At 39.6% G+C, this 27,968-nt stretch overlaps 1 protein-coding gene across 9 annotated transcripts in view; it reads left to right on the plus strand.

Moving 5' to 3' along the window:
- The first annotated feature begins 12,354 nt into the window (after positions 1–12,354).
- LOC140554903 (sorbin and SH3 domain-containing protein 1) overlaps positions 12,355–27,968 on the plus strand; it is a 46,766-nt gene continuing 31,152 nt past the window's right edge. For 3 of the 9 annotated variants that reach the window (XM_072678400.1, XM_072678406.1, XM_072678407.1), the window contains exons 1-12: positions 12,355–12,390; positions 15,109–15,201; positions 15,370–15,486; positions 16,672–16,787; positions 17,469–17,616; positions 18,066–18,238; positions 18,907–18,967; positions 19,125–19,199; positions 22,758–22,787; positions 24,324–24,447; positions 24,745–24,874; positions 27,400–27,477. In XM_072678400.1, the coding sequence (XP_072534501.1) occupies positions 15,171–15,201; positions 15,370–15,486; positions 16,672–16,787; positions 17,469–17,616; positions 18,066–18,238; positions 18,907–18,967; positions 19,125–19,199; positions 22,758–22,787; positions 24,324–24,447; positions 24,745–24,874; positions 27,400–27,477 (1,083 nt within the window). In that variant the 5' untranslated portion in view covers positions 12,355–12,390; positions 15,109–15,170. The remainder of the gene's footprint in view (positions 12,391–15,108; positions 15,202–15,369; positions 15,487–16,671; positions 16,788–17,468; positions 17,617–18,065; positions 18,239–18,906; positions 18,968–19,124; positions 19,200–22,757; positions 22,788–24,323; positions 24,448–24,744; positions 24,875–27,399; positions 27,478–27,968) is intronic. The other 6 variants (XM_072678401.1, XM_072678402.1, XM_072678403.1 and 3 more) reach the window with 6 other exon arrangements.

Below are 27,968 nucleotides of genomic sequence, written 5' to 3' on the forward strand. Positions count from 1 at the left end.
GCTACAAGGCTAGAGGTTTGTGGAATAGAGATCCGTGTTTTGGGAGGGGTTCGTTTTAACTGGGGTCCTTTCAATGTTGCACAGGACAAGAAATCTCTGTAATTTCGTTTACCCTAACCACTACCCGTGGCTACCACTAGCTGCCAGTGCGCTATTACACCATGTGGGAGACCAGGGTTCGATTCCCAGTCTGGTTGACCGTACACCAATAAGAGTCCCTGGGCAAGACTCCTAACACTACATTGGCCCACCTGTGTAATACGAGTCACCTTGTAAGTCGCTCTGGATAAGAGCATCAGCTAAATGCCGTAAATGTAAATGTGTTACCTGTGTTAAGTGAATGCAGCGTGACTGCATTAGCCTTGGATATGGCTTGGCATGCCTAGTCAGCATCACCTCATTAAAACAAACCGTCATTTGACATTTACAGTTTTGGGGTGGTAATTTTGAGGTAGCACAGTAGATGTCGGACTGATTTGGGCCACAGAAATACAAGTACAAACGTCTTTGAGTGACTCCATAATTAGGGAAAAGGATAGTATCTAACAACAGGGCAGTTTGCATAGGAATCATATAAAGGTGCCAGAATACTGACTGAATTGCATGTTTGGCAAGCAAGTTGCTGAAGTTGCTCAGTTTTGTATGCTCATGGTTTGAAGATCATTTTGAGAGGCTTCTGCGTAAATGCTATAGTATGAATAATTTAATGGGGAAATTTTCTTGTTTTCTTCTCAGATCTGGTTAGGCAGTTGAAGAAAGGGTGGATGCGGGGTCTTTCTGTCCAGAAGCTTTCTAAGCTCTATTCATTAGTATCCAGCAGAGATCCTGGCCCTATTGACCTGTAAAAAGACAATTCTGTAATGTCGTCGCAGCAGAAGAGATTACTTCGTTTTCACTTGGGCCGACCACTGGGAAATAACAGAGCTTTAAACACCACTGTAATAAGTGGATGCTGTCTACCTGCAGGTTTAGCTGAGACTTAATTTGGAGGGCATAGCTTCCGGTCAATTAAAATCATATATTTAAGCTCTTTTGCAAAACAGATTTATTGGACTTGATGATTGTCAAACTCTAGGGTAAACATTGACCTGCAGTGGCGTAGTACTGTCAGTACTGGGGGACAAATCGCTCCACTTGTGTAGTGAATAAACTGTTCTGTGTTAAAAGGACTGTCTGTTATTTACACAGTGGCCAGTCAGAAAGCTCTTGCGTACGTTTTTCGTTGTTTAGAGTTTATTTCTTTGGCCTAAAACATATTTTGGGTCCAGACTTGCAGGGTGCTATTAAAGTTTGTGCATATGTATTAGGCACGATTATTCATAGGCCCATGCTCATAACATGGGTTAAAGCATGTGTTAAAGGCAGAGCTTTCTAAACTAGGCTAACTAGGTGAGAGATTCCAGCATTTGGATGAAATTCCAACGGTAGCCTGGATCTGAATGCCGGCTCCGTCATCTGATTGATGAATAATTTGTGTTGTCTGGTTAATTTTTTATAACCTTTGTGTAGAATCATATTACTTGTGTCCAGCGCTTTGAGTAGACAGTCAGAAGTGTCATGAAAAACAGCTTCAATGATTTGGCATTAACAAACTGTAGTACCGCATGTTACAGTGAGAGTGCTTTGAGACTGATCAGATACAAGAGTCTTGTATGTTTGCTGGCAAATCTGTGGGGGATAGGGACTTTAAATAATGCACAACAGGCCGTGAGATCAAGCTGTTATGATCACTATGACATTTTACTGGTGTTAAACTGCAGTAGTAGCATTACTATATTAATTGTACTCTGAATGTTAAAGGTATAGTTTAGGAATGCAGTGATACTGATTTTTGTGTAGGGAAGTATACCCCACAAAAATATCAATATTGTCTGAAGTGCTTAAAACAATATCAAAGTGTTGGGCTACAAATGCGGTGGCTCATGGTATGATGAATACCAGTTTAGATATCAAAATTCAGCTTGAAACACCAGTCAAATCTAGTAGTCTGTCCTATTCCCAAAATATGTTTTTAAAAATATTTTAATCATTAAGATATTTTAATGTGTTCTTTAATTTTATAAATAGTACTTATGTGACTATTTAGCCTATTTACTATCCTGTTATTATAAAGGAAAGCTGTGCTTTTCTGGTTTTCATAATTTCTCAAAGTAGCTGTATGATGCTTATAGCATCATTTTAACACTGTAACAGAAACACTGTAACTGTCCCTGAGTCTTACTGAATAAGCTTGCTGTTAGCTGGTGTATCTTTGTCCCGCTCTGTTCCCCCGGCTTTGGTTTTCTCAAGTCCAACTGGTAAAAAGCCTGTGCTTTCACTTAGCTAGCAGAATCTGGAGGTGATGTGCTGCTCTTCAGTATCAACAACTCCATATTCTCCGGGAGTCAACAGGACTAGTTTTGACTAGGGCTTTTGCGGATAGTGGGCTGTGTTTATGTAAATTTTGGTGGAGGGAATATTACAAATCAAGTCAAAAGCAAGTTTTTTTTTTTGGAATTGTTTTCTGTCTTTTTTGGAAAAAGGACACAAAAGGCATTGAGGTTCACTGTATATCAGTTTCATGTACCGAACTCATCGGCATTATTCAGCTATGCCATGAAATGTACAGTTAGACTTAATAAATAATTATTTAAATATTTACAACGAAATAATTATCTGCTGATATTGATATAATTCTGATATCCTCATGCATCTTTAGAATAACTGCTTTTCTTCAGTCATTATTTGCTACATTTTTATTTCTGCACATATATATATATAAACTGTAGCTTTTATTACCCAGTAGATACTCAGTATTGGTATACTGGTATACTGGCCAAACTCACTGGATCAGATATATTAGAAGAGAATAAAAAGCAAGCTGGTCCAGTCGAGTTTGGCCAGGATCAGATCGATACTAAGTGCCTACTTGGTAATAAAGGCGAACATTTTTATATATGTGCAGAAATCGACCTTTATCAGCAAATAATTCAAGTTTAAGCCTACATGCTGCATAACTCAGGACCAGTGTAACTTACAGAGAATACATTTACAATAGACTATCCAAAAAGTACGGGAAATAAAAAATTGGCCTAAGGGGTCTAAGGATTAAAAGAGGTTAAATAATGGTATCAGATGGCTAACTGTATCAGCAGACACTCAAGGTTGCAGTATCTGTATCAGACATGGAAAAGTGGTATTGTGCCACTCCTCGTTTTAATAATACTTCCAAAATAATGCTGTTCGTTTAATTATTCAGTGCCATCCTGTCAATATGGCATGAGTTGGGCTCAGAACGATCCAGTAATGGCATGTACGTTTCACTCCAAACACCTATCAGCGCTGCAATGATTGAGGAGTTTGTCTACCGGATGTTCTTCTACAGACACCTGACTCTCTCTCTCTGCACATTGTGTTAATGTTACCCCGCGTTGCCTGGCAACCCTCCGTCTTCCCCCTCGTGCTCTTTCGGTCCTATTGGCTGCAGCATATGCTAGAGTGCTTCTCAAAGAGTGTGTGTGTCTGTGTGAGCGTGCGTGCGTGTTTTTGTTAGTGCTACACGTTTCAAGGTCTGTGTGCACAAAGCAGCATACTAATGAATTAAAGTAAACAAGGCAGCGAACAGACAATTTACGGTTCAATTTGGGCTGCGCTGACAGATTTCTCCTTTCACTATTTGCTGGCCCAGCAGATTGTAGAGCAGCTGGCACAGAGCTGGTGGAAGGCCGCTTGGCTGGAAGGACCTCTACTTAAAGACACAGACCACAATGACCACACAGTAAACCTAAAGCTGTGTCTTTGGGCTTTTATATGTAGTGACTGAATATGATGCATTGTCCTTACAGCACTCTGCATGCACCTCTCTGCTGTAAATGATTTGTAAGCAATACATTTTAAGCCTAAACCACATTTCAAAACAATGCCTCGTATTCATAACCATTTCACAACTGGATTAGTGCTGGGCGATATGTCCTCACATCAATGTCAGTTGAACATGTTAACCTCTAATACAATTAATGAATGATTATTTAGGATGCTCCAGTTGCTAAGTTGGCTCTGTGTTTGAGTTCACATGACTAAACACGTGGTGGTATTTTTTAAGAGTGCGGAAAGTATTATGAATTAAAAAAGAATTATGAATAATCATTATGTGCAAGATTGCATCAATTAGAGGTTCTAAATGATGGTTTCGATGAATTTTTGATTAAAGCCCAGCCCTAAATTAGACTATATAGCTTATAACTAACAACTAAGATGTCTGGGTCCTTTCAACGCCACTGTGGGCAGTTCTGTCTCTGTATGTTCCTCTAGGACAGAGAGTATTTTACACCAAACCACTGTAAAGAACTTTGTTTACATCTAAGTGTCATTTAGTTAAGCACAAATTCAGAAAAATAGACAAACTTCCCACTTAACTGTGATGAGAATTTGTTGTTATGTGGAGTTTCAGTGCATATTCTTTGCATAAAATATTCACATATTCTTATCATCGACACATAGTATGGTATGCAGTGGTCGGTTCCAACCAAAAGTGGCTCAGTATCACCTAAACTTTCAGAGTACAATAAACACATCAGTCGGTAGTAGTCATTGGTCACATCTAATCATCTATCCGATGCTGATTTTTTTCGATAAGCAGATACAGATATAATTCTATTACCGTTTGCATCTGTGAAGGGTGACTTGATTCAGTAGCTGTCTCATATTGGTCTTATCTGGGTACTGGTAGCTCTTAATGGCTCATAAGTGTGTGTGTGTGTGTGTGTGTGTGTGTGTGTGTGTCTCACATAGTTGCATAAGCTAGTTCTCAAACCTTATGTGCTGTCCTGTAGTGGCAGCACTACTCAATAGTGAGCTTTAGGGTCTTCCGTCATGGTGCTGTGAAGGCCTCCATTATGGAAGCACTTGAAATGGTTGGATTATCAGAGAGCTGTTTTTAGGTGTGACGGAGCAGTCTGCATCCCCTGACCAAATTATCAGTCCTCACTCACTCATAACAGAAGGCCCTGAAACAGTTGGCACATTCTACATTCCACACACTAACTCAGAAATGTCTACTGAAGAGGCTATTGCAATACCAATGCAATATCTCATAATTAGCAGTGTTATCTGTATAAGACCAGTAAAAGGGGGTGTAATTATATATAATTATATAATTAACTGATAATAACCTCCAATCTCTAAGCAGCGTTCTATATAGTACTAAAAATGGGGTTCTATATAGTACTGAAAAGGGATCTTTTGACTGGTTAACAGACAACCCTCATGGGTGCTACAGTCATGTGAAAACGTTAGGACAACCCATGCAAATGCTTGTCTTGTGTAATATATTTATTATCTCATTTAAACAATATTAAGATATGGAGGTAATATAACTAACCCAATAAAACTGCAGAAATGCAATCTTCTTGTGAGGACGTTAAAACGTTAGGACACCCTATCTTCACTTATCATCCTCATTGATCATCTAAGTGCTGATGGCTGTAGCTAAATATATTCTGAGGTACAGAAACATCTTATCCAATTCCACAAAAATGTCTCCAAACTCATTGGAATCACTGGAGTTCATACAGTAAGACACTGATGTGGGATGAAACACAATCTCAAGCATGCTGCCAGTGCAACAAAGGTGATTTTCAAAGCTAAAAACGGGAACACCTGATTGGAATTCCATTGAGCAAGCCTTTCATATGATGGAGAAAAAAAACTAAGGGTCCCAAAAACAAGCAGTAGCTGAAAGTAGCTGCAGTATCACCAGATACTCAAAATCTAGTAATGTCTGAGGTACAGACATCAAGCAGCCATTGGGCTGATGTACTAACCTGCTAAACTTACTGCACAAGCCATTGGCATGTCCCACACATTGTAGTACTGTAACATGAGGACTATAAAAGATTAATAAAAATGATGCATTTGTCCCAAACATTATGACGAGTAGGGCTAGGGGTTGGGTAGTGTATTGTGATCAATGTCCTATACATAGCAAGAATATCGGCAGTGCTTAAGGACCACTCATCAACTTCACATTTCAATACAAACAGTGCAAATTGTCTAATTTAACTGGATGAAGTGCAGCAAAACAGACTAAAAACACTGCACTAAATATCAGAGAGCTTTGGAAATAATTTGTAGTATTTGAGCTGAACTATTATCATAGTTTTTAGGTATCTTTTGCTATTGATGCATTTTGTGTACAATAAATATTGTTTCTTCAAATATTGTGATATAATATTTTGACCATCCTGCACACCCCTAATGGAGAGCACTGTATATAAAAGGATAAAAAAGGATAAAGGTGCACGTATATGTTTTCTCTATAGTCTTTGTTAACAGACAGAGTTACAATCATTGGCCAATTCTGAGACCAACCTGCTCATTTCTGTGGAAGGCCTTAAATATGAAAAGCAAGAAAAAACCGCTGTTACTGACGTTATGCAAGCAATGTGACCTGCCCCTTTTCACACAAGTCCCAGCGATGTGTGAGGAAGGGGTCACCTTCTTCATTTTGGCATTGAGTGATATGGTTAAGTGCGTCATTTGGTTCTAACACTGAGGTCGAAATATTCATGCAAACAGTTGTCACCACAGTGTGGTACTCAGAATCCTAGTCATTAATCCAAATGTCCAAATATTTATAGAAACTGAAATACTCAGTTGATGCCCTCTTAGGGCACAGTTGTTTTCCAGTTCCAGTCTAAAGGGGCCAGAGACTGTAGCCTCCATTAGGACTGATTTTAAGTTAGACTAGTTGTATTAGCTGCAATTTAGGATTTTTTCATAGCAAGCTTTACTCTACTGTCAACTGAACAGAACATATTGTCTTTACTTTTATATCATTTCTCTCTGTTAAACCTGCAGGACTGTTGTAATGTGCTTTCTGTCATATTCATTCTGTTTCATGGTGAAAGAATAAAGAAAACTAGTGGTCATTCTTCCTCTTGTTGATTGATCTCTACAGCAAGTTGAATCAATACCTTTAAATTAGTGGTTCCCAGTCTTGCGGTCCCCCTCTTAGGCCTGATCCCATGAATCAGGTACTTAACAAGCCCTTCATGACTTGCAGTGGGTGTGTTAGAGCAGTAAAACCGCTAAAATATATAGAGTCAGGGTACTCCACTGATACAAAGATATATGCATAGAATCATAACATACACTATATGTCCAAAAGTTTGTGGACACTTAGTCTAACGATGGCATTCAGCTGCTTTAAGTCGTACCCATTGCTGACACAAATGTGCAGATTCACACACACAGATTGTCTAGCCGCTGTAGAGACATATTTCCAATAGAATAGATAGACAGATGAAATATAAACCTATTGGCACCGTGCCTAATGTCAGCATAGGCTAGAGGGGTATAAAGCCACCCCCACCCCCCAGCATTGAGCAGTTGCGCAATGGAACTGTGTTCTCTGGAGAATGATACCTTAGAAATGAGTTAGGTATGAGGTGGGGTGGTGATCATCCAACATCCTGACCTCCCTAATGCTCTTGTCATTGAATGCAATCAGATCATCACAGCACTGCTCCCAAATTTAGTAAAAAGCCTTTTCAAGACAGTAGGATTCAAGGATTCAAGGAGACTTTATTGTCATTTGCATCGCGTGTGGCACGAAATTGAGATCTCAAGGTCCCAGTCACACCCAAAGAGCAATTATTAATTAAATAAAATAATAATAATAAAAAATATAGAATATAAGAGGGGTAGACATAAATATGAAAAGTGTGAAAGCAGAGAAATTTTATTTTCTATCATTATCACATTATCAGATAAAGTAGTATAATAAAGTGTCCAAGTGTCCATGACTGACTGCTAATTGCTATTAATTCCTTTGTGATTTTTACACTTAAACTTTATGATTTAGACATCAGCACTGTTCTGTTATATGTAAATGTCTCTGTAGACCCAGTCTGTGGCCCAGTCAGGCTTTGTGGGATGTCCAGAGCATGGATAAAGGCTGTTTGTCAGGCCTGGACAGTGACTGAACAGCGCATGCTCACACGCCCTCTCTGCGCTGAGAACTCCTGTTGTCCTTTGCCGTGCCTGTCCGGGCTGACCAGAGCCATGCCAGGAACTTTTGACTCATCCTGCTGCTGTTTGTTCTCCAGACATGAACTCGCAATGAAGACTACCTTTACTCATAACTTCTTTTATCAACCCCTGTTTCTGTTTGTTTGGAGAAATTGATGCATTCAATAAGAATTCTCCCAGTTACATTCTCCCTCAACCACATGGGCCCACACCTCATTTTCTCATAGCCAGTCCTGGGAGTATTGCAGTACTTTAATGTAATGTAACGCATTACAGTCTGAATGATTATTTATAATAGTTTACATTTAAGGTTTGAAGGCAGACAGCAGTTCATTGTGTTTAAAGCCCGGCCACTAGATAGCAGGGTTTTACTCAGTCTTCGGATCCCACTGTTCTGATTGGATAAAAGGGAAACTTTGCCTTGCAAACGGTAGGAGCTTAGCGAACCCCGGTGTCGAACCCACAACCCTGTCTTTAATAACCCAGTACTCAAATCACTGAGTCAAAACAAAATCCTTTAAACAGTTAAACACTTACTGATTCAATAAACAGCTGTATGTGTCATTCTGACATTTCAAACAATCTATCCAAACAGCTGATCATCATAATTTAAGATTTTAAGATACTGAAGAAGAGCCAGTCCCAGTCTCCCTCATTTAATTTAGATTTTTCTCATCGATTTTATTGTAAGGCAGATTTTGCTGTACTACCGCACTGATCCTCGTATTGTCCAGGTGGTACAGTGAGTGGGTTTTAGAGAGTAACTTTGAAGTACTTTTTGAGATGTATTTGTCCTGTATAGTAATAAGTGTATAATACATTAACAGTGTAGGGGTTCATGAGTGTCATTATTTCTTGTCTTTGGTAGCATTTGGCCTTCTCTGTTGTTTGTTTTGATTAGCAGTGGACTGGCAGTGATGTGTGAATAATGATATCATAGTCTACTAATAAAGACCCGTTTGACCTTCTGTGAATATTTTTTCACTGTCATGCAAAAATCTTGTATCTCCATTTTTCCTTTTTCACTCTTTGACAGGCTTTGAATCTGGCAGTTGTTTTTCAAATTATGTCAAAATGTGATGATGGATGGACCAATAGAAGTGCTCTAAAAGTCATTAAAAATTCACTTACACTGAAAGTTAAGAAGGTTTTCCTCCTCTTGTGTAAGCTGCTAACTGCTATGAAGCTATTATGTAAGTTACATCATTATAAGGTTGAGGAATTGGCCCTTTGCATTTTAAGGGGTTAATCCTCTTGAAGATTGTTACCTTTGGTCACTAAAATGGAAGTGTTATAGATGAATGTGTATTGTTCTTCTCTTAGATGTGACAGGGACTGCTTTTCCATCTACCCTCTTAAGCTGTTTTTGACAGTGACTGTTGCGTACTAAAATAAGGCCCGTACGGATCCAGGCAGGCTGAAGAAAATGCAGCAGGCGCATACATTTCCTTTTACGCTGCATTTGTTTAAACGTGCTGCTGGAAGAATGAAGGAGCTGGAGTGGTTGGAGCGCATCAGTGCGGGCTGTGGGCCAGCGTGTCTGCTGAAGATGTTTACGGTACTGAGGGGGTCTCCTCAATTAAGACGGTCCGGCTGCTGCTCTCCAGCGCTCCTCCAGAGCCATGTTTGGAGCTGTGTGCTGTGATCCTGTGCGGCCCTGCTCTATCTCTACCCCCCTCTGCCATTTGTTGACAAAGCAAAAGTCAAACTCTGTTACGTAACTAGCTTCTCTCTCCCTCTCTTTCTCTCTCTCTCTCTCTCTCTCTCTCTCTCAGCAGACCCTCTTGCACAGCTTTGTCAGCTCTGCATTAATGCTGCACTCTTTGTTACAGTGAGGTAATCCTTTAGAGACTCCTGGATGGTGTAACTTCTCTTTTGGTTCCATAAAGAACCATAGATTTGTAAATGTGAAGAACCCTAGTTTTAAGATTTAAAGAAGTTTCACTGTATGTAAAAGTTATTTGCCAATTGAAAGGTTCTTCACACTCACATATCTCAGTTGCTGATTGTGTGTGCATGAATGCCAAAGTTCTTTAACACCTACAACACAGACATATTTGTACTAGGGATGAATAATAATGAAAACAAATCATGTTGGTATTCCCAGATATTAATTTAGAGTGTATTTAAGCTGTATTTTCTTTGGCATAGTTGGTTTGGTACATGGGAGTACATAGAGTTTGGTACATGGGAGTAACACACTGGGTAACAGTGGTGTCGATAAATAACTGATATATTGAAGTATCACAATATTATGTTTGGCAATACTATATAGATTCTCAAAAACACAGTATGGATTTTTTGTAGGAATAGTTACATTTACATGTAAGGAATTTAGCAGATACTCTTATCCAGAGCGACTTACAAAAGTGCTTCACTGTTTGCTCAGAAAATACCCCTAGCTTCAGTTTGTTCAGACTAGAATCCAAAAGCTCCTCTAAGCTTAGATGCTACTAAATACGAAAGTCAGTTTGGAGACTTCCATATTTTCTGGCACGCTTCAGTGCCAGAAAAAAGTTTACATGTAAAGATTGGTGGCAGACAGCGGATTATTCAGTGTTGTGTTTAATCCGCAACCACTAGATGACAGTGCTGTACCTTCTGTCTTCAGAGCCCACTGTTCTTATTGCAGAAAAAGTCAAATTGGCCCAGCAGTGGTAGCTTGATGAACCCGGGTATTGAACCCACAGCCCAGTCTTTAATAACCCAGTGCTTTAATCATTCAGTCACCCTCTTGAGGCTGTATATGTCGTCCTATTTTTACTATATCCAATAACATTCAGATAACCCCTAGTGCCTCCTCTAGCATTGTCTCAGACCTGGGGGGGAAACTGCAGTTTCATTCTGTATTGTCGTCTTCTTATCTGCTTGTCCTGGTCAGGGTGGAGGTTGGTCTGGAGCCTACCCGGAAATACTGACAGCAAGGCAAAAATACACTCTGGACAGGTCACTAGTCCATTGCAGGGTTAGAAAGTTTTAAACATACCAAGACATGCTTCTTCTGAAATCTGTTCCTTTGGAGATTTTTTTTTTTTTTAAACCATGTTCAGGCTAATGTGTGGTCACTTTCAGATTTGGAAATGCCTCATTCATCTTGCTGTTGACTGTTGATCACTGGATATCTATTTGAGGCATGCCCATCAGGCCCACTTATTTTATGTGTCTGCCAGTTTGGAATGTGCCAGACTGGCTGGGGACTGAAATCTTCCTAACTGCTCCTAATAAGCGGGTGGCAAATATGACGAGCTATCCCTGGGTGCGCTTGATAGGGTGTGTATGATCCTAACAAGAGCACTCAAACTGGTGTTGACCGTTAGAATACCGCTGTGGTCAGTGCCCAGTCTGGCTTGTGTCCCATACCCCTCCAAATGCTCCTCAGCAACAGTTTGGCTGTCCACATGATGAATATTTGAATGCTGGGAAGGTATGCGATATTTGCTATCTTACACGTGGGGCCTGGTATGTTGGATGAGGCGATGGATGCTGTAATTTGGTCTACACATGTTGAGTAGGTGCCACATTCCCAGGTGGCAAGTGCTGACAGGCCGATCTTGGTGGTCGTGGTATGGAAACAATCAAAGTGTGGTCAAGGTTGAGTCATTGGAAGAGAAAAGGACAGTGTAGTCAGTCTCCCAAACCAAGCCCTAACCAAACAAGGACGCCCTGAACAAGGGGCTTGTAGTGTTGCACTATGAAAAACCCACAGAGTATCAGGAATAAGGAATAGGAGGAATCAGAATAAGCAGACACATTTACGTCCAAGGCCAAATCTAAGTCCATGAAACTGGCCCACAATTAGGGCTGGACGATATGGTAAAAATATTGTATCAAGATATTTAAAGATATTTCTTATGATACATGATATTCATCGCAGACAACATGCATTAGTAGTGATGGACAACTACCATCCAAAGCACTCATAATCCACCCATACTTAGTACAGTGATTGTTTGCTGATTAGTGTGACACTGATCATATCCTCAATATGCTTAAAAAAAGCACATTGTGTATCAAAATTAGAAAATTTATCACAATACAAATAAAGTATTGTCATATTGCCCAGCTCTACCCATAATGTATGAAGATGTAGCCTGTTTGGTTAACTTTAACTGTAGTTCATTAAGCCTCATTTAGCCTGGGCCAGTATAACTCAGGAACTAGTCTTGAAAAACATATAAGTCTATATTATAGTTCACCCAATGATTCTGCTGTATATGCTGGAAATATTCCTCTAGCCTATAAAGTCCAGTGTACAGTTGTGTCATGTCTAATTAACTCAAAGAACGACCTGTACTGCATCTTTATTTTCCTGTTTCATCTGGTTTCCCTCTTCACAGGGCTCTCCAGCAGAGGGCACAGTGAGATTTGATGCAGCTCCTGGTAAGTCCGTAATCTCTGCATCTGATTCTGGCTTTTACCTAAAAGGGTTTTGGGTTCTGGCTGCAACCATTTAAGCAGAGATTTAAGCACCTCTCTGGCCTGAACGGCCCATCCAAAAGGATCACAGTGGCAATGGCAGTGGACTTTGTCAGGTTGTGATCATTTTAACTTGAATTGTGGAAGTGATGCAGTACTAAATTTGACTATGTGCACTACCAATCAAAAGTTTTAGAACATCCTCAGTATTTTCAGCAGTCCACTGGCAGTGTTGCATGGCCCCGGCAAGCCTGCATTTCTTATTTTGCAATGACTTTCTTACTGCCTCTTAACCTCAAACCTGCAGCTTTAAGTCTTTTCTTCAGAGTCAATTCTAATTGCAACTGTAAAAGATTTTCACAGTATGAGTACCATCTCAGAAAATATCACAATTTTACAATATTCCAGTATATATATATAATATTTCTATGCGGAATTTCGCAATTCTTCTGCTTCTTCTGCTTCTTTGACTCTTAAAGGAATGACAACAGGGTTTTTGGGTTGAACAAAATATCTACTATAGTGCATATACGATTTATTAATGAACGTATATGTAAAATGTCTCCCTTTTGAAAAGAAATAAAATAGCTGAATATCAGGTGGAGCTCTGTTAAACTATTTTGTTTCCAGCTAATGATTATTATCATCAGGGATTAATCTGCTGATTATTTTATCTATTAATTGTTCCCTAAAAAGCTGTTCCCCTTAAAAAAAAGGAACCCAATTTACAGTATTCTGCTTACCATTTACCATTTGTACCATTTGAGGTCACTGGGCTGGACCATTACAGGTTTTTAACTGGGCTTGAACTGTGTAAATAAATACCGGAAAAAGGGGTAAATGTTTTGATAGAGCATAAAGATGACTTAACATTTTTGGCCCTATTAGTAGCCTACTGGCTTAGACTATTAAAATCCTTCTACAGAAACAAGCTGTGTGAGTGTGACAGGGCAAATAGATGAGTCCCATTTGATAGATGATGTGCATGATAAAATGATAGCCACTAGGATTATTCATGAGGGGGTTCTTTCTTGCTACATTTAGGAGTCCTCAATAAATTGAAATGTTATCTGAAATTGCTGTTGTTTTGACATTGCCCAGTTTGAAATGTTACAACACTAACATTATTCACTGTGATTAACACATATAGTGTGTTGAAATCAAAGCAATGTGATAAACCCTTGTTTTCTAGCAAAGGTTTAATTTCTTGCTACAGGAAGGCTCATGATTAAGCGAACAGACACAGGCTCTTTCTGTGTTCCCTGTTATATTACAGTATTGTTGAGTTTGTCTTCCTCTCTGCCGGGGCCTCTGTTTCCGTCAACCCATCCATCTTTCCTCGCTCACCATCCTGTCGTAGCTTTCTTTTTCCTTTGCACTGGGCCGCCGCTGGACTGAACTGTTTGTTCAGGGTTTTTTTTTTCTCTAGAGAATTCTGATGCACTATTAAAACCAGGTATTCAGTACTTTCAGTGGTTCAGAAGTATTACTTTCATCGTATGAAAGCAGGCTTTACATGAACCTGAACATGAAATGAACATGAATAGTGAGAGCGGCAGTGACTGCACGTTCCAACCAATGACTGCATATATCATGTATATTATATACACAGTAAGTGGTTTAGCTCCTCCATGACTGTAGCCTTGCCCTCTCATTTATACAGCTAGTGGATTGTTACAGAGGGAGCTCTGATATTGTTATGAAGGTGCCAAATAATACATTTGTTCAGTATGTTAAGTTGTTATTAGATGTAAAAGTAGTAAGTATGTAACTTTGGTTGGTGCTAAAAATGCTCAGATGAGAATTTACAAGTCTATTTACAACCCTGTTATGATGAAAAATACTGTTTGTCTTTATGAAAAGCTTTGCTTTTATTGTCTGGTTTACATCACCTCAACAGATTGCATTAGCCATATAGCTTAGCCTAGCCTGGCCTAGCCTAGTTTAGCGTAGTCCAGCTTAGCACTGCACAGCACTGAGTCTTGTTGGACAGTGCTGCTGTCTTCTCAGTGTGGTACCGGTGTCCTATCTGTAAAGATATTGAAGATATAGCCAGTCAGCTGGGTTAGCTTTTAGCCTAGCACTTGCATGCTTCACTGGCTTCCCCACAGCGCACAGCGATGTTCTGGCTTCCTCCATTTGGCTTTACTACCTCTTTCAGTTTGCCTAGCAGTAGCTTTTAGCCTATTAACCTTTTGACCTTTCATTTCCCCCAGCTACTGTGCGCAATGCATACCTGCAAATACCAGCAGCTGTGTTTCCTCTGTTTGGCCATTCTACCTTTTAGGGTTTGCATAGCTTTTGCATAGCCTGTTAACCTTTTCAGTAATTTCCCCCAGCTGCTGTGTGCAATTTCAGTACCTTCTCTGGTCGACTTAGCGTTAGATAAACGATTAGATGAACTTTTTAGCCTCAGTTCCATATTCTCTAGACATTGCTGTTGTGTTTAGCCTCAAAAGACGTCCAATAGTGGTCTGGGTGTATGTAAATTGTGGGGGTGTAAATATATGGAGTTTTGGAATTGGTCTGTTTTAGCTCTGTTTTGGTCATGCTGGATGATCCTGTTCTAATGTATTGCAACATTTCCAGACGCAACATGAAATAATATACAATCATCCCTGAATAGTAATAACTGTCTCAAGCAGATCACTTATGCTCACATAAGTTTATTATATTTGCCAGGGCGTCGGATCATTACGAGTCCACGTGCTGTCTCTGCTGTGCGCGTCACTCCTCTGAGGATCATGAAGAGCTCTCCTGACCTTATGCCTACTGGTAAGAACATCTCAGAATATGCACATATGAAGCACAGAGCTGGTCCGGTACTATAGATAATGCACAGGCCTGTTTTAACAGTCATTTCTTACTGCCAGATTTATAAGTTGATTGTTTGTCCTTTCTTTGTCTTTTTATGTTTCCTCCGTGCCATGACCCCGCTCGTAGAGTTGGACCCCACCCGTGTGTGTAAGGGGAAGGGAGCTGTGACTCTGAGAGCCACACTAGTCCACGTCGACGATGAAGATTGTATCACCCATGATTCAGCCACAGAACCAGCCAAGAGTGAGTTAACGGCACATTTTTGAGTTGTGCACAGCTCAGTGCCTGCTGCACTGTTATTATCATACAGGGATTGTGAGTATGACTACTGATACAAGTCCAAAAGTATTCAGACACCCATTCTAATTAGTAAATTAAGATACTTTAAGCCTCTGCTTTAAGCCACACATTAAACTAAGATTCCCATGGCCCATACTGGAGGGGTATAAACCCTCCTGGCACTGAGCTGTGGAACGGTGTTCTCTGGTGTGATGGCTCTCCATCTTAGAGTTGGATCTTTGGGCTAAGCTTGATTAGCAGTCCAGAACTAATCGTCCAACATCAGTTCCTGGCTTCACTGATGCTCTCGTGATTGCTCTCATGGAACCCAATCAAATCCTCACAGCAGTGTTCCAACATCTAGAGTAATTCTCCACACGGTAGATGCTGTCACTGTGGCAAAGGGAGGGCAAACTCCTTGTTAATAAGTTTGATTTTAATATAGCTGGTCAACTTTTGGTCAAATAATTTGGTCAGAAATATGAACTATTACGCTTCATAATTAAGTCAGTTAAATTTGTGCCTCACCCCCTAGATAAAAAAAAAGTGTCCAAGTGTTTTTATATGGAACACACACAGCGGCGATTGATGGCCAACTCGGTTGCTCGGCAGCGCAAATAACTTTCAGTGATGGCTCATATTTACCGAGGGTCCGTCAAAGAAAGCTTTTGTCTAGAACTCCCACATAGGGTGCTGGGACTGCACCAAGGACTTATTGGCGATCAGAGCATTAGAACTATGCTGGCTCGCTGCCAGGACATGAGGGAGATGCTTTAATTGTTGTGCCAGAATAAAAAGGCCAGTGAAACAAACACTTCTTACAGTGAAGTCAATGGTCTCCTTGTTCTAATGACAGAGTTCACAGATTGTGAGAGAATCGTTGTTCCCAGCCACAGGGAATTAGCATCTCTGTGGATGAAGACCTTTCTTCAGGGAAGTAGTTCGAACTGGCAGACGGGGTGGGTGATTCGTTTAATTGAGGATTAACAGTTCTGTCCCGGGGTACTTTTGTGGTTAGCATTGAAAACAAACAGGTTTGCTGCCAAGTGGAGGCAGCAGTGTTTCATGTTTATGTCTTGCTAAGTTTAAAGAGGTTGCAGGGAGATTTGTGGACCCTTTTAGAAGTCAGGCTGTTTGGATTGGTTACAGGTGGGTGGCTTGAGGCAGTCAACGGAGATGCCACAGAAACCAGCTTGGCAGAGGAAGAAGTAAACAGCATCAGAGCTAATTTAAATTCAGCACCAGTCTATAAGGCTTCAACACAGGTAAGTCATCCTGTCAAAACATCTTTCTCTTTAAAGTGTGTTGTTTCTGTACAGGTGTCACTTGAGTATGAATGCAAAGCTAAATTTAATGTCAGTTAAAATTAACTGGCTGATGAGGCAAGAGAAATCAGGTATTCACTGGGTGTTTATAGGCTTTATTTTCACTACAGAAACATGGGCAATAACTCCATTACTGTTAATATTGTTATGCCCAGATTTAGTCAGAATTATATGTCATATGAATGCTTAAGCAATAACCAGAAACAACAGTATAGCAATATGTTTCAGTACTTCTTCACTGTCACACAGAAACCTTGTTTCTCTATTTTTTCACTTTTCATTTTTTGACATTCATTCTTTATATTCTGCTGAGATTTTGCAGTGAATGGACCAATAGAAATGCTCCAAAATGACTTGAAATAAAACCTGTTTTCATTGACTGATGTCCTGTAAAGTTGCCATTTTTCATATACAAGGTTTTTTTGTTTGACAGCAACTTTAATGTGAATATTAGTGTTTGTTATTTTTTATGCTTTGGGCACCTATTTTTCTGATGAAATACTAGGTTTGATGGACATGAATTAACATCTTTAAAAGCAAAAATACAGGCAGTGTTTCACTTCTGTAAGATGAGTGTTCTAGTCAGAAGCTTATTCCCTAACATTGTAACATTCTGATCAGGTTGAGTGTCCTGTAAGTTCGGATCAGTCGCCGCTTTTCTCCAGCTCAGGTTCCCCGAGTGCTCTTATAACATCAGTCAGCGTGTCCTCCTCATACCCACCTACCAGCAGCGTAAACCCAACCATCGTCCTGCTGCAGCACAGCAGAGGTACAGGCCAGTCTAATCAAATTCTACCTCTGTGAGACTTTAAAACTCTGTTAAAACCTGATCTGCATTGAACAATTGGAGCAGTTAATTTATGATTTATAATTTAGGTGTCTGTTTAGGTGACCTTTTTACCAGGGAGACAGTAGCTACAGTAGCTAGTAATATGGTAGGTGTACTGTATTGGTGTACTGTATTGAGTTAGTATTGTGCAGATAAAAAAAATCATTTTCATGAAATGTAACTGATATGAATTAATGTATTATGCTTAATATGACCAGGCACATGAATGAATATTAAGTATTAAGATTAAGAAGGTCAAATCTTGCTTCCAGGTTGACTTTAAAGATTAAACCAATAAAAGTCTGATCTTAAGCTGCAGCTTGGTCTGCTTTGGCTGTGATTTCTCGTAGTTCACTCTGAGTGTGACAGTGTGCAGTGTTGGTTTGCAGACACTGCAGCGGAGCAGAGCAGAGGGTGTGATCAGAGCTCCAGTGAGAGCCAGCTCAGACCAAAACCTGAAGGCCCTCCTGCCCCCACCGAACACATGGAAGACAAGAGAATGAGGATGACTGCGTACTCAACGTTCCCTGCCCCAGTGGAGAAGCCTAGAGTCCCTGTGCGGGTAAGAGAGAACATTTTTTAACATATAGTTCCTTAACGTAGGATGATTGCTTTGTGAAGAGTATTTGACCACTTGAAGTTACTGTAGACACAAAGTAGTGGATTAGATTTGTTAATATCTGCTTCTAATAGTAGTATGCATTTTATTCAGTAATAATTAATGTAAACTATACAGTGGAAAGGTATTTAACATGTATGTAATATTTTCCCACAACAAACAGCCATTAATTGCAAATAAATAAAAAATAATAATGATTAAGTAATTATGAAACATTTCTATTGGCCATCAAACCTTCCTTTTCATTCATCATGAAATTTTGACACAATAGATTGAAACTATGCCAAAAAGTAAAGATACAGGGTTTTTTGTGTGAACAAAATGAATGTTTTATGCACGCACATGCATCTAAAATTTAATTGCTTTTTTTATTCTTTAATTTATAAACCATAAAAACAAAAAAAATTATGCCAAGTCTGATTTGATTTCATACTTTTGAGTGATAGTGTAATCTTGACACTAAAAATAAACTATGAAACACCCATGTTATGTCATGTGTTGGGCATTTACATTTCATGCAACTAGTGTCCAATCTAAAATGTCATCATTCAGTGAATGTCAACAGTTCAGTGTAGGTCCATGTGTGACCCTCGTTGCATAATGTTTTACAGAACACAGAGAAGTCCAAGGACTGGTACAAAAACATGTTCAAACAAATCCACAGAGTCCCAGGTAAACAGCTCTTCCCAATGACCATGACTGCTGTTTTTACGGTGTATCATTGAGTATTGATCGATGTGTGTGAGTCCCAACTTGTACTGCATCTCTCTGTTTTCGTGTGTATTCATGCTGTTCAGTGTGTGTTCTGTCTATCATCCACCTTATTCAGAACCTGTTGAGGAAAACCCATACCGTCCCACCTACATATTCCCTGAGAACAATGACAGGCCACTGAAAACCAGAGGTACCATTAGTTAAAGTCAGCCTCATCTGCTTACTCCAAACCTTCCATCACATTCCGTTCGGTCCGCTCCAGTTTTAGCCACAGTGTGACTTCCTCAGTCCTGACTGGCATGTTCTGCAATTGCGTTAATAAGGCAGAAGTGAGAAGAGTTTTCCCAGAATTTTCTAATCCTGCTCATTTTGATTGCTTAAGGGCAGTGTTGCTAAAGACTTCTTGTCCTTCAGACACTGGCCCCATTTATACCTGGCCATTTGATTCATTTGGAGTATCTGTATTTTATGTGGAGACAGATTATCCACATAAAAATGCAGGTGTTAATGCACCAGGTTTTAATCTGATTTCTGAAACCACTTCAGGAGGTGGTGATTTTAACCACAGGTTATACAATTGTATAATCAAGAAATTGAGAAGCATTTAAGTGCCACTATTAGACCTCGCAATGTGTTGTTTTTTTGAGCTGTCTATAAAATACAGTTTCTACTTCAATTTCAAATTGAGTAGTAAACAATTTGTGAAAATACAGAGTATTAAACACTAGGGGTCAGGGATTAAACCTAGTTCTGGGCTATTTTCCTTTTAATTAAGAATCGCCATTTATAATGCTGTGTAGTCTAGGACTAGGCATAATTTCTGCCCAGAAAAGAAATAATTCAAACCAATTCAAGTAGATTTTCAATATGCAAAAATACTCATTGTATTTTTGGTACAACTATGTTCAGCCCTTAAAGCATATGAGCTCCCATCAAGAACAACCCTCAAATCACATCTGGACTGTTAAAAGTACCACCAAGAGGTCTTGTTTTAGATCTGTATTCTCACTGGAAAACTGAGATAATCTCGGATCAGTTTGAGGGAAAATAACACTCTTGCCAGTACAGTTAAGTAGGGAACTATTTGGCATAATATAATATTTAATGTAAAACATTAATCTGTCTCTACCAGCCACAGTTACCACCAAAGTCCTTCCCATTGCTGTGATGAGGCCTCCTGTGCTGCTTTGCCCTCCGGAGGCATCATTAGTTCCTAGTTCAGTTACCAATGTGAGTTTCCAGTCTGTGTTTCACTGTTCTGGGTGACAAGGCTGTTTATCCTAAATGATCACTAGTCACGATTCAAGAAACACAACCTCTAGCGCTTAAGAGGTGACGACACAACAACACTGGATGGGAGAGACCCATCGTCTAATCATGCTCTTAACACAGTCTTCAAATTCTTCCTGGTAAACTCCTGTGTCTGAGGGCTGTGATGGTGTTAGCATTTTATCCTGATATGTGATGCAGCACACTATGACATATATCTTGATATAACAGTTATTAACCCGTGAACACTTAGAATTACTTGTAACTTGTAACTCGTAACTTGCTGCTGTGAGAACAGTCGAGTGTATTCGCCGTCCTGTAGTTCTGTAATGAGCTTCCATGAGTTTATCAGTCAGCACTTGTGTTAGCAGGTTAGTATTGTTAGCTGTAGCTGCCCAGGGTTACATAAATTTCTCTGATGGAGGTTTATCCAAACTTTGACTTCAGTTAAGGGATAAAGATTTATCTACTCCATTTGTTTTGTAATGCCTGTCACTCAAACCGTCCAGTGCATTATACATATTTACAACATTAACATACCTGTCCAGGGGATCTTTATCCCCTTCACATGTAATACTTTTCTCCATTTTGAAAAAGCAATACCAGTTTCAACTCTTGTTTTAGAGATGACAAGCATCTTTTGTAAAAATGGAATATTACATTAATCTGACAAACCTAAAAAACGGAATATTAAATGTAACTGCATGTGGTTAAAATCATGGTACAATTCAGATACAAATGATGTGAAATGACCAGGTGCACAATGGATTGTTAACCTCAATGACCTCTGCTCCTTCTTATCAGCACTCTTGCTTTAAAATATATGGGAATAATGCTTAGTCAGCACTCCGTAAATGATCCTCAGACCCTGAATAATCACTGGAAATTAAGTAGGTTCATTTAAAGCCATTGAAACACAGGAAAGAAGCAGAAATGCCCACAACTGAAGTATTGGAATCAGTTTATGTGGTTTCATTTGGCTGTGTGTCTGTTGCCAGTCAGGCTAGATGGCGCTGTAGAACTGCATATTTGACCCAGACTGTTGGTCTGAAGTTCTGCATGACCTTTGTCACATATAACTTGTGTCATCATTCCCGGACACTGTCTTTTTTTAAGTCAGATGATAAAGCAGTGCTGTATGTGGTGTCGTTATGGTGTGAATAGCACCCTCGTTGTCAGTAAATTGATATTCCAGGCACCAATCAATCCATCAATCTGTTAAGATGGGTTATAATTACAGAAGACATCCAAGGAGACGACATTGTATTTAAAAAGCATGTATTGATTATTGCTTCCATTATTAGAGCTCTAATGCATGTGGAGTGCTTTAGATGGCCCTGCTTTTAGAGAAGCACTATGTTAAATTATTGAAACAGCCAGGGCAGACCTAATGGATTTCAAGCAACTGTTGCACTCTAAACAAAGTAAGCAAACTGAATTTGTGTGTGTGAAACGGTGCAGAGTGGTGGGATGTGGACTGGTTTGCCTTTCTCTGGAGCAGATTTATGAAGTGCACAAGTCATGTTTGACTTTACTGATACTTTCTCCCCTCTCTATGGCTTGTAAACCAAGCCAGGGAGAAAGTGCCAGAGGTTTTGTTGTAACTTCAAGGCGAGCCATTGCTTCTTGCAGAGCACCACTGCAGCTAGTGTGCCATCTGCTGGCTGAAATATAAGAGCTGGGCACTGTTGGTGCTGATCAGCTGATAATGGCTTTTACATGCCATACTAATCCATGCCATTCCACCTACTGCAAACAAGGTGCACAGAATGTTTTGCACCTTAGACTTCTCTATATGATTGAACTTCAGTGGGTATGTCAGGTGCCTCTTTCAGGGCTGTTCGCAGATCTCAGTTTGTTGTACCTGATACTTTTGTGCTGTTCATTTTCTATAAACTCATAGATCAGTATGGAACACCTTTCTTCACCTTTCTTTGTGTTTTCTGTTGAAGTCTTCTCCGCTAATCTGCACGTGCTTGAATGGTACGCTCTAAGAAGAACCACTTTTGGTTTCTTTAACTATGGGCCTCATTCATCGACCATTCTTAATAAGACATTTCTTCTTAAACCCCACTTAAACCCCACTTTTTATCAATCAAGACATTTATAAATTTTTTAGTTTTCTAAAAACTGGTCCAATTTCCAAGGACAATGGGAGCCATCATTATAAGAGCATAGCTGTTTTGGTGGTTTTAAAAATCAATTTCTCATTTTGTTATGACATTCCTCAGAAGACAATTCTTAAAGTATATTGGTGAATAGGCCCGCCTGTTTAAAATAGAGATGTGTTATTGTGAAGCACCTTCAAAATGTCTAAAGATTCATCACTTAATGTAAAGGTTCATCACACTATTATAAATATGGCTCTCTATGGAACCAAAAGTGGTTCGTGTATGGCATTGCTTAAAGAACCTTTTGTAGCGCCTTTATTTTTAGAAATGTAGACCGTGATTCTTACTGATGTTTCCTTCTTTTTCAGATGACAGCCCTTCACATGTCCGTGATGATGGTGAGTGTGTTTGTTGGTTACCTGTGTAATGTGAAATACTCATGAAACACACAGTCTGGGTGGAATGCAAATGACATTGCTTAATATTGTCACTGTTCAGTCCAGTGGTTTACATCCAATGGACTGAATTCATAAAACTCACCAAAAGCACCAATCAAGCTACGTCACTCAAGTGTGGGGCACAGTAATGTGTTCCTGTTCATAAATGTACCACGGTGGAGATTAGGACTCTCCTTACTGATGTGAGCATCCTTTTTAAAAGCCAAGATAAATCAGTCTCTTTATCTTTGAAACACTTAAGACTTATTTAAGTGGTCATTTAAGTGTTAATTTAAGACCTATTTCAGCAACAAATGCAGCAGAAAATGAACAATAGGATCTCTTCACTGCTAGGAACATTTAACAACCCTGCATCAAATATAAGACTTCTATCCACTGTCAAAACCGCTGGGACAAAAAAATAGATTCTAAAGAGAGTCCTAACGCTTGATTTAAAATGTAAAATTATGACTTCAGTTCTTCTTTTAAATCATGACAAAGCAGCAAAATTTGATCTTAAGTCCATATATGTTTCAGTTCTGTATTAATGGGCTCTGGAATTCTTACCAAGAAAGTCAAGTTCTTGTAAAATGCTGCTTATTGCTGCTGTCACCAAGAAGTTTGAGCACATCCTACTAAAGATGATTAGAAAAAAACAATTCGCTTCTAAAACAACTATTAGCTCAACCCACACAAACACACACCAGACACAGTGGAAACGTCCTTCAGTATAGGCACTCTGATCAACTGGTCATAGGCTGTTGCAGCATTGTTTTCAGAGTCCTTGTAATTTAAGCAAAGTTCACATACGAAGCGATAGAGTTATATCTAAAGGAGTTATGGTAGTTGGGCTTGGTCATGCCAGAGAGTGTCAATGATAGCCACACTGCCAATAGTGTAAACCAACTCTGAAAGATGTAGAAACCAGGCTTTAGAGGTTCTCAGAAAAAAAGCTCAACATATCTAAAACTAGGCCGCAGAGTCCCATGATTTTTATTTGAATGTTTATGATCGATGCTATTTGACCGCAGGTCGCAGGGCCTTTTTAAAGGTCTAATTAATGGCCTAAAGCTTTTAATTTGCCCAAAAGTTTGACATTGTGTCTCTTATTCATTGTGTGTTGAGGTTCAGTCTTTGTTAACTGTGTACTAAGACTGCACATTTTTGAAAGAAGAACTGACATTGCAATATTTTTTGTTTCTGAGATACATATTGCGATACTACAACAAACAAGAATTCTCACCAGATTTTACCAGAATTCAATAATCCAACATGCCATGATATTAATAATGTACTCCATGAATCTGAGATTGGAGCAAAATGAGTGATATCGGGCAGATACAATCTGCCTCTAGGGAAAGTGTCATGGAAAATAAGAAAAGTGCCTTTTGTGTCTGTTGTGCATGTGCACATTGAGATGGCGATGCTTAATCGATATATTGTGCAGCCCTACTGTCAACTGAACGTTAGTCCGTTGCTTTTGTTGTGTTTTGTCAGGGCGAAGTGTTCCTCGGTCTAGAAGCGCAGTAGACATGGGCAGTTCCCAGTCAGGCCGAAGGGTCCCCGTGCCAACCCGAACGTCTTCCCTGCGGCCGGAGAGGTCAGTTCTTGCAGAGCAAGGGTGAGGTTTGGCTTAAAACTGACTAATTCAAACGCCAAAGCCAAAGTAAAACCATGAGCAGGCTTTTACAGCATTCATTCTGTGAGCAGTTCTACTGAAGTGTTTCACTTTCTGCTTATCTTTGTTTTAACAAATCAAATACAGTGCAGAGTAGCTGCAAATCACCAGCCTCCCTTCTAAGAGGATGAAGCCATGCTTCAGTGAGGAGGATGCTCAGTCAGAGCTTGCCCTTGTTGGTTGCCATGGCAACTCTCCTCCTCATGCAGGATTGGCTCTCTCGTCTGTGCCTCCCTGCAGGAACGAGTGGGAGCCCCCTGACAAGAAAGTAGACACCAGGAAGTACCGGGCCGAGCCCAGGAGCATATTCGACTACGAACCGGGGAAGTCTTCCGTCCTGAGGGTGGAGAGACCGGTACGATGCTTCTGTGTACGTGCATGTCTTGAGTGTGCTCAACCTGGTGGGGGAGTGTGTGTGCATGCCGAGTGACGCTGTGAGGGCTGATGTTTTTGCCTGCTTTGCTTACAAGGGCAGCGCACAAGAGCTGAGGCCGTACCCCAGTCGCCTCGGTAATCTCATTGCAATCACTCACAACCTCGTCGGTTACGGGAATGTGGTTTGTACTTTGGTAGACATCTCTAAAGTCCTCAACCCCTTACTCTAGCTTTGTCATTCAATTGTGTTTTAGGGCTGCACAAAATCATCTGTTCATGTAATATTAGTATCATCCTTGCTATAATTGACAGTGTAGAAGCCTACAAAATATAAATATAGCTTCTACCCATTCACAGATTGCAATCACAAATGATGTAATTTGGTGTGAAGAGAGAATCAGGGCACAGTCGAACACATTTGGGGTTTTAGCAAAAAACAACAACCTACACATCTGTGTTGTAAATATAAACTTGTTTAAAACACCTCTCATTTGTGAATAATTCAGACGAAGGTGAAATGCAAGATGAATTAAAAGAAACAGTGGGTTTAGTTGCAGCTGCTTAAAAAGTTTAGTACATTGATGGAAACACAGTTAATTCATTACTGGCTTATGTTGATGCAACCAGACAAGCCTACGAATACAAAAAATACAGAACATGCCTGTATCCAAAAATAATAATGAATCATTATTAAATTATTTTTAATTATGTTAATTAAAAATGATTAATTCATGTATTTTTATGTGATAAGGTTATTTGAAAGTAGAACAGCAAATAACAGCATAGAAAAATAAATCTATGAAAATTAGTGATATTGTCACTGTCACAGAATGGTCCTAAATGGCAACTTTACAGTTATTAACTATTAATGGAAGTCAATGTAAAAAGACTTGGTGAATGTGAAAGCATAAAAAACGAGACAGTGACAATAATTCATTTACAAGACATCTTGAGTTTATTTTTAATGAATCAGTGAAGTGAGAATTTTGTGATGTTTTGAGAGGATATAAACTTATTGTATTCTTTATTTGGAGAGGCTTAGCTTTAACACTGTTTGAAATGTGTCATGTGAAAGTAGTCTGGCTAGCTCAGTGACAGCCACAGAAACAGTGAAAAAAAGTTCTTTTAGGTTTATAGAAATTTGTGAAAATGTGCAGATGACGCTGCCATAAGAATACGAGAAAATGACCAATAGTGCGCTGTATTTAGATCTGTTTAACTACATAAAGAGTCTATGTTACATTTTCTCTGCGTTTGCTTGTGCCAAAATTATGCGAATAAAGAGTGGGAGTCTGGACATACCCACAAGTTGAAAGGGTAGATTTCCTCCACAGATCACATATGAATTATTCGTCTTTGCGTTTCCCTACCATAGCTTCTGCTGTTTGTAGGAGTGGGTTTCACAGATGTAAAGATGACACTTTGTTCAGCTGTGAGGGAAATCATGAATAAATAATGCAGAGGAGGCGTAGTAGAGGAGTCGGCTTTCTGTGAAAAAGAGCGCCTTCCTCTCCGAGCTTGCCAGAGCCTTTAGTGTGTGTTTTTAGGCCACTCTTTCTACCATTCAGGCCTTTGCGAGCATGACTCAGAGTGAGCACTGCTGTTATTATGTAATGCGTCTGATGACACAGAGCTGCAATCAGAGTTTCATTCAGGAGATATCAGAATATCTCAAAGTCTTTCATACAGCGACTCCACATCTCTTCAGTTATGCTGCTCGCATAAGAGGTTAAAAAAAAGATCCTTTAGTGAGTTTTTTTAGTGTGTCTAATTATCGAGAAAGTAATTATAATGGCCGTAGGTCAACTCTTATCTAGGGAAAACAATCTTTCTATAATAATGTAGTTCTATATAACAGCACATTGTTCACTGTGTATCAGAGAATAATAGGACAGATAACACTTAGAAACTCATTATTTGATGTGATTCATAACAAATGGTGTATTCTTAGCAGTTCTTTTGTCTCTCTCTTTGTTCTGTACACGTTGTCACTATCCTGCAAAAATCTTGTATCTCCACTGTTGTTGTTTTTAACTTTTTGACATAATTCGAATATGAAAGTTGTTCTAGAAATGCTCCAAAATGGCTTGGAATATATATATATATGACATTTTGGAGATACAAGGCTTTTGTGTGACAACTACAACCCATAGTAAGAGAGGTGTTGTTCCATTAGATCTTTTCCAAGGGCCTCTTTCCGCCACTACTGTATTGTCTAAAGAGGTACTTCATTTCCTGTTTTCTGTTCTCATGGCTACTGACATAAGCCAGGCATTCAAACATGCAGTCATCCAGCAGAAACCTAATCCAATTTAGCTTTCGCTGTGTTAGCCTCACCTCATCCTCCTAGAAACCTTCTGCTGGAGGAAACTCAATATCGCAGGAATAGGAAGATGTCCTGAGTGTCTCATGTAGAATGCATCATTCAGTCTAATGTTCTTTGTATTCTGAACTGTCCTCTCTCTCTTTCTCTCTCTCTCTTGTCTTCCATTCCTTGTGGCCATGCCTTTGTAAACTCAGGACTTAAGCCCCGAAGATGTAGATATAGAGAATGAACCTTGGTATAGATTCTATTCAGAGATGGAGTTTGGCAAAGCGGTAAGTTGTCCGAGTTACAGTGACTCATAATTGAGAAAATGCATGTCATACCTTTTTAATTTGGCACCCTAAACATTCCTTCGTCAGCTTCTCCCCATTAGCAAACCTCCTCGTTTTTTCAGCCCTGTCTCATCCATGTTGCCTGAAGTTATCTCTCACTCTCAAGGCCAAGACATTTTTGTGCATTAAGGAGGTGCTCTTTTATCAGGGAATGCAATTCTTGATAAGTTCTCTGTGGAAAATTGACTGAAAAATGTAAATAAACAGTAGTGATCTTTGGAAATTCTGTTTTGGCCTACAAGGAAATGCCTGTTGTTACAAATTAAGAGCACCACCTCCCCTTCTTTAAACATCTGAATGAGAGTCCTCAAACTCCAGTTCTGGAAGGCCTCAGTGGTTGACTGTGTTAGAGCAAGTCAAAACTGCAGACATTAGTGCTTAATCTGCTGCAACACAACCTGATTCGACTTGAAAAGGAGTTGGTAGATAGC

Source organism: Salminus brasiliensis, chromosome 4 (assembly GCF_030463535.1).
Source record: "Salminus brasiliensis chromosome 4, fSalBra1.hap2, whole genome shotgun sequence".
In the NCBI taxonomy this organism is placed as follows: domain Eukaryota; kingdom Metazoa; phylum Chordata; class Actinopteri; order Characiformes; family Bryconidae; genus Salminus; species Salminus brasiliensis.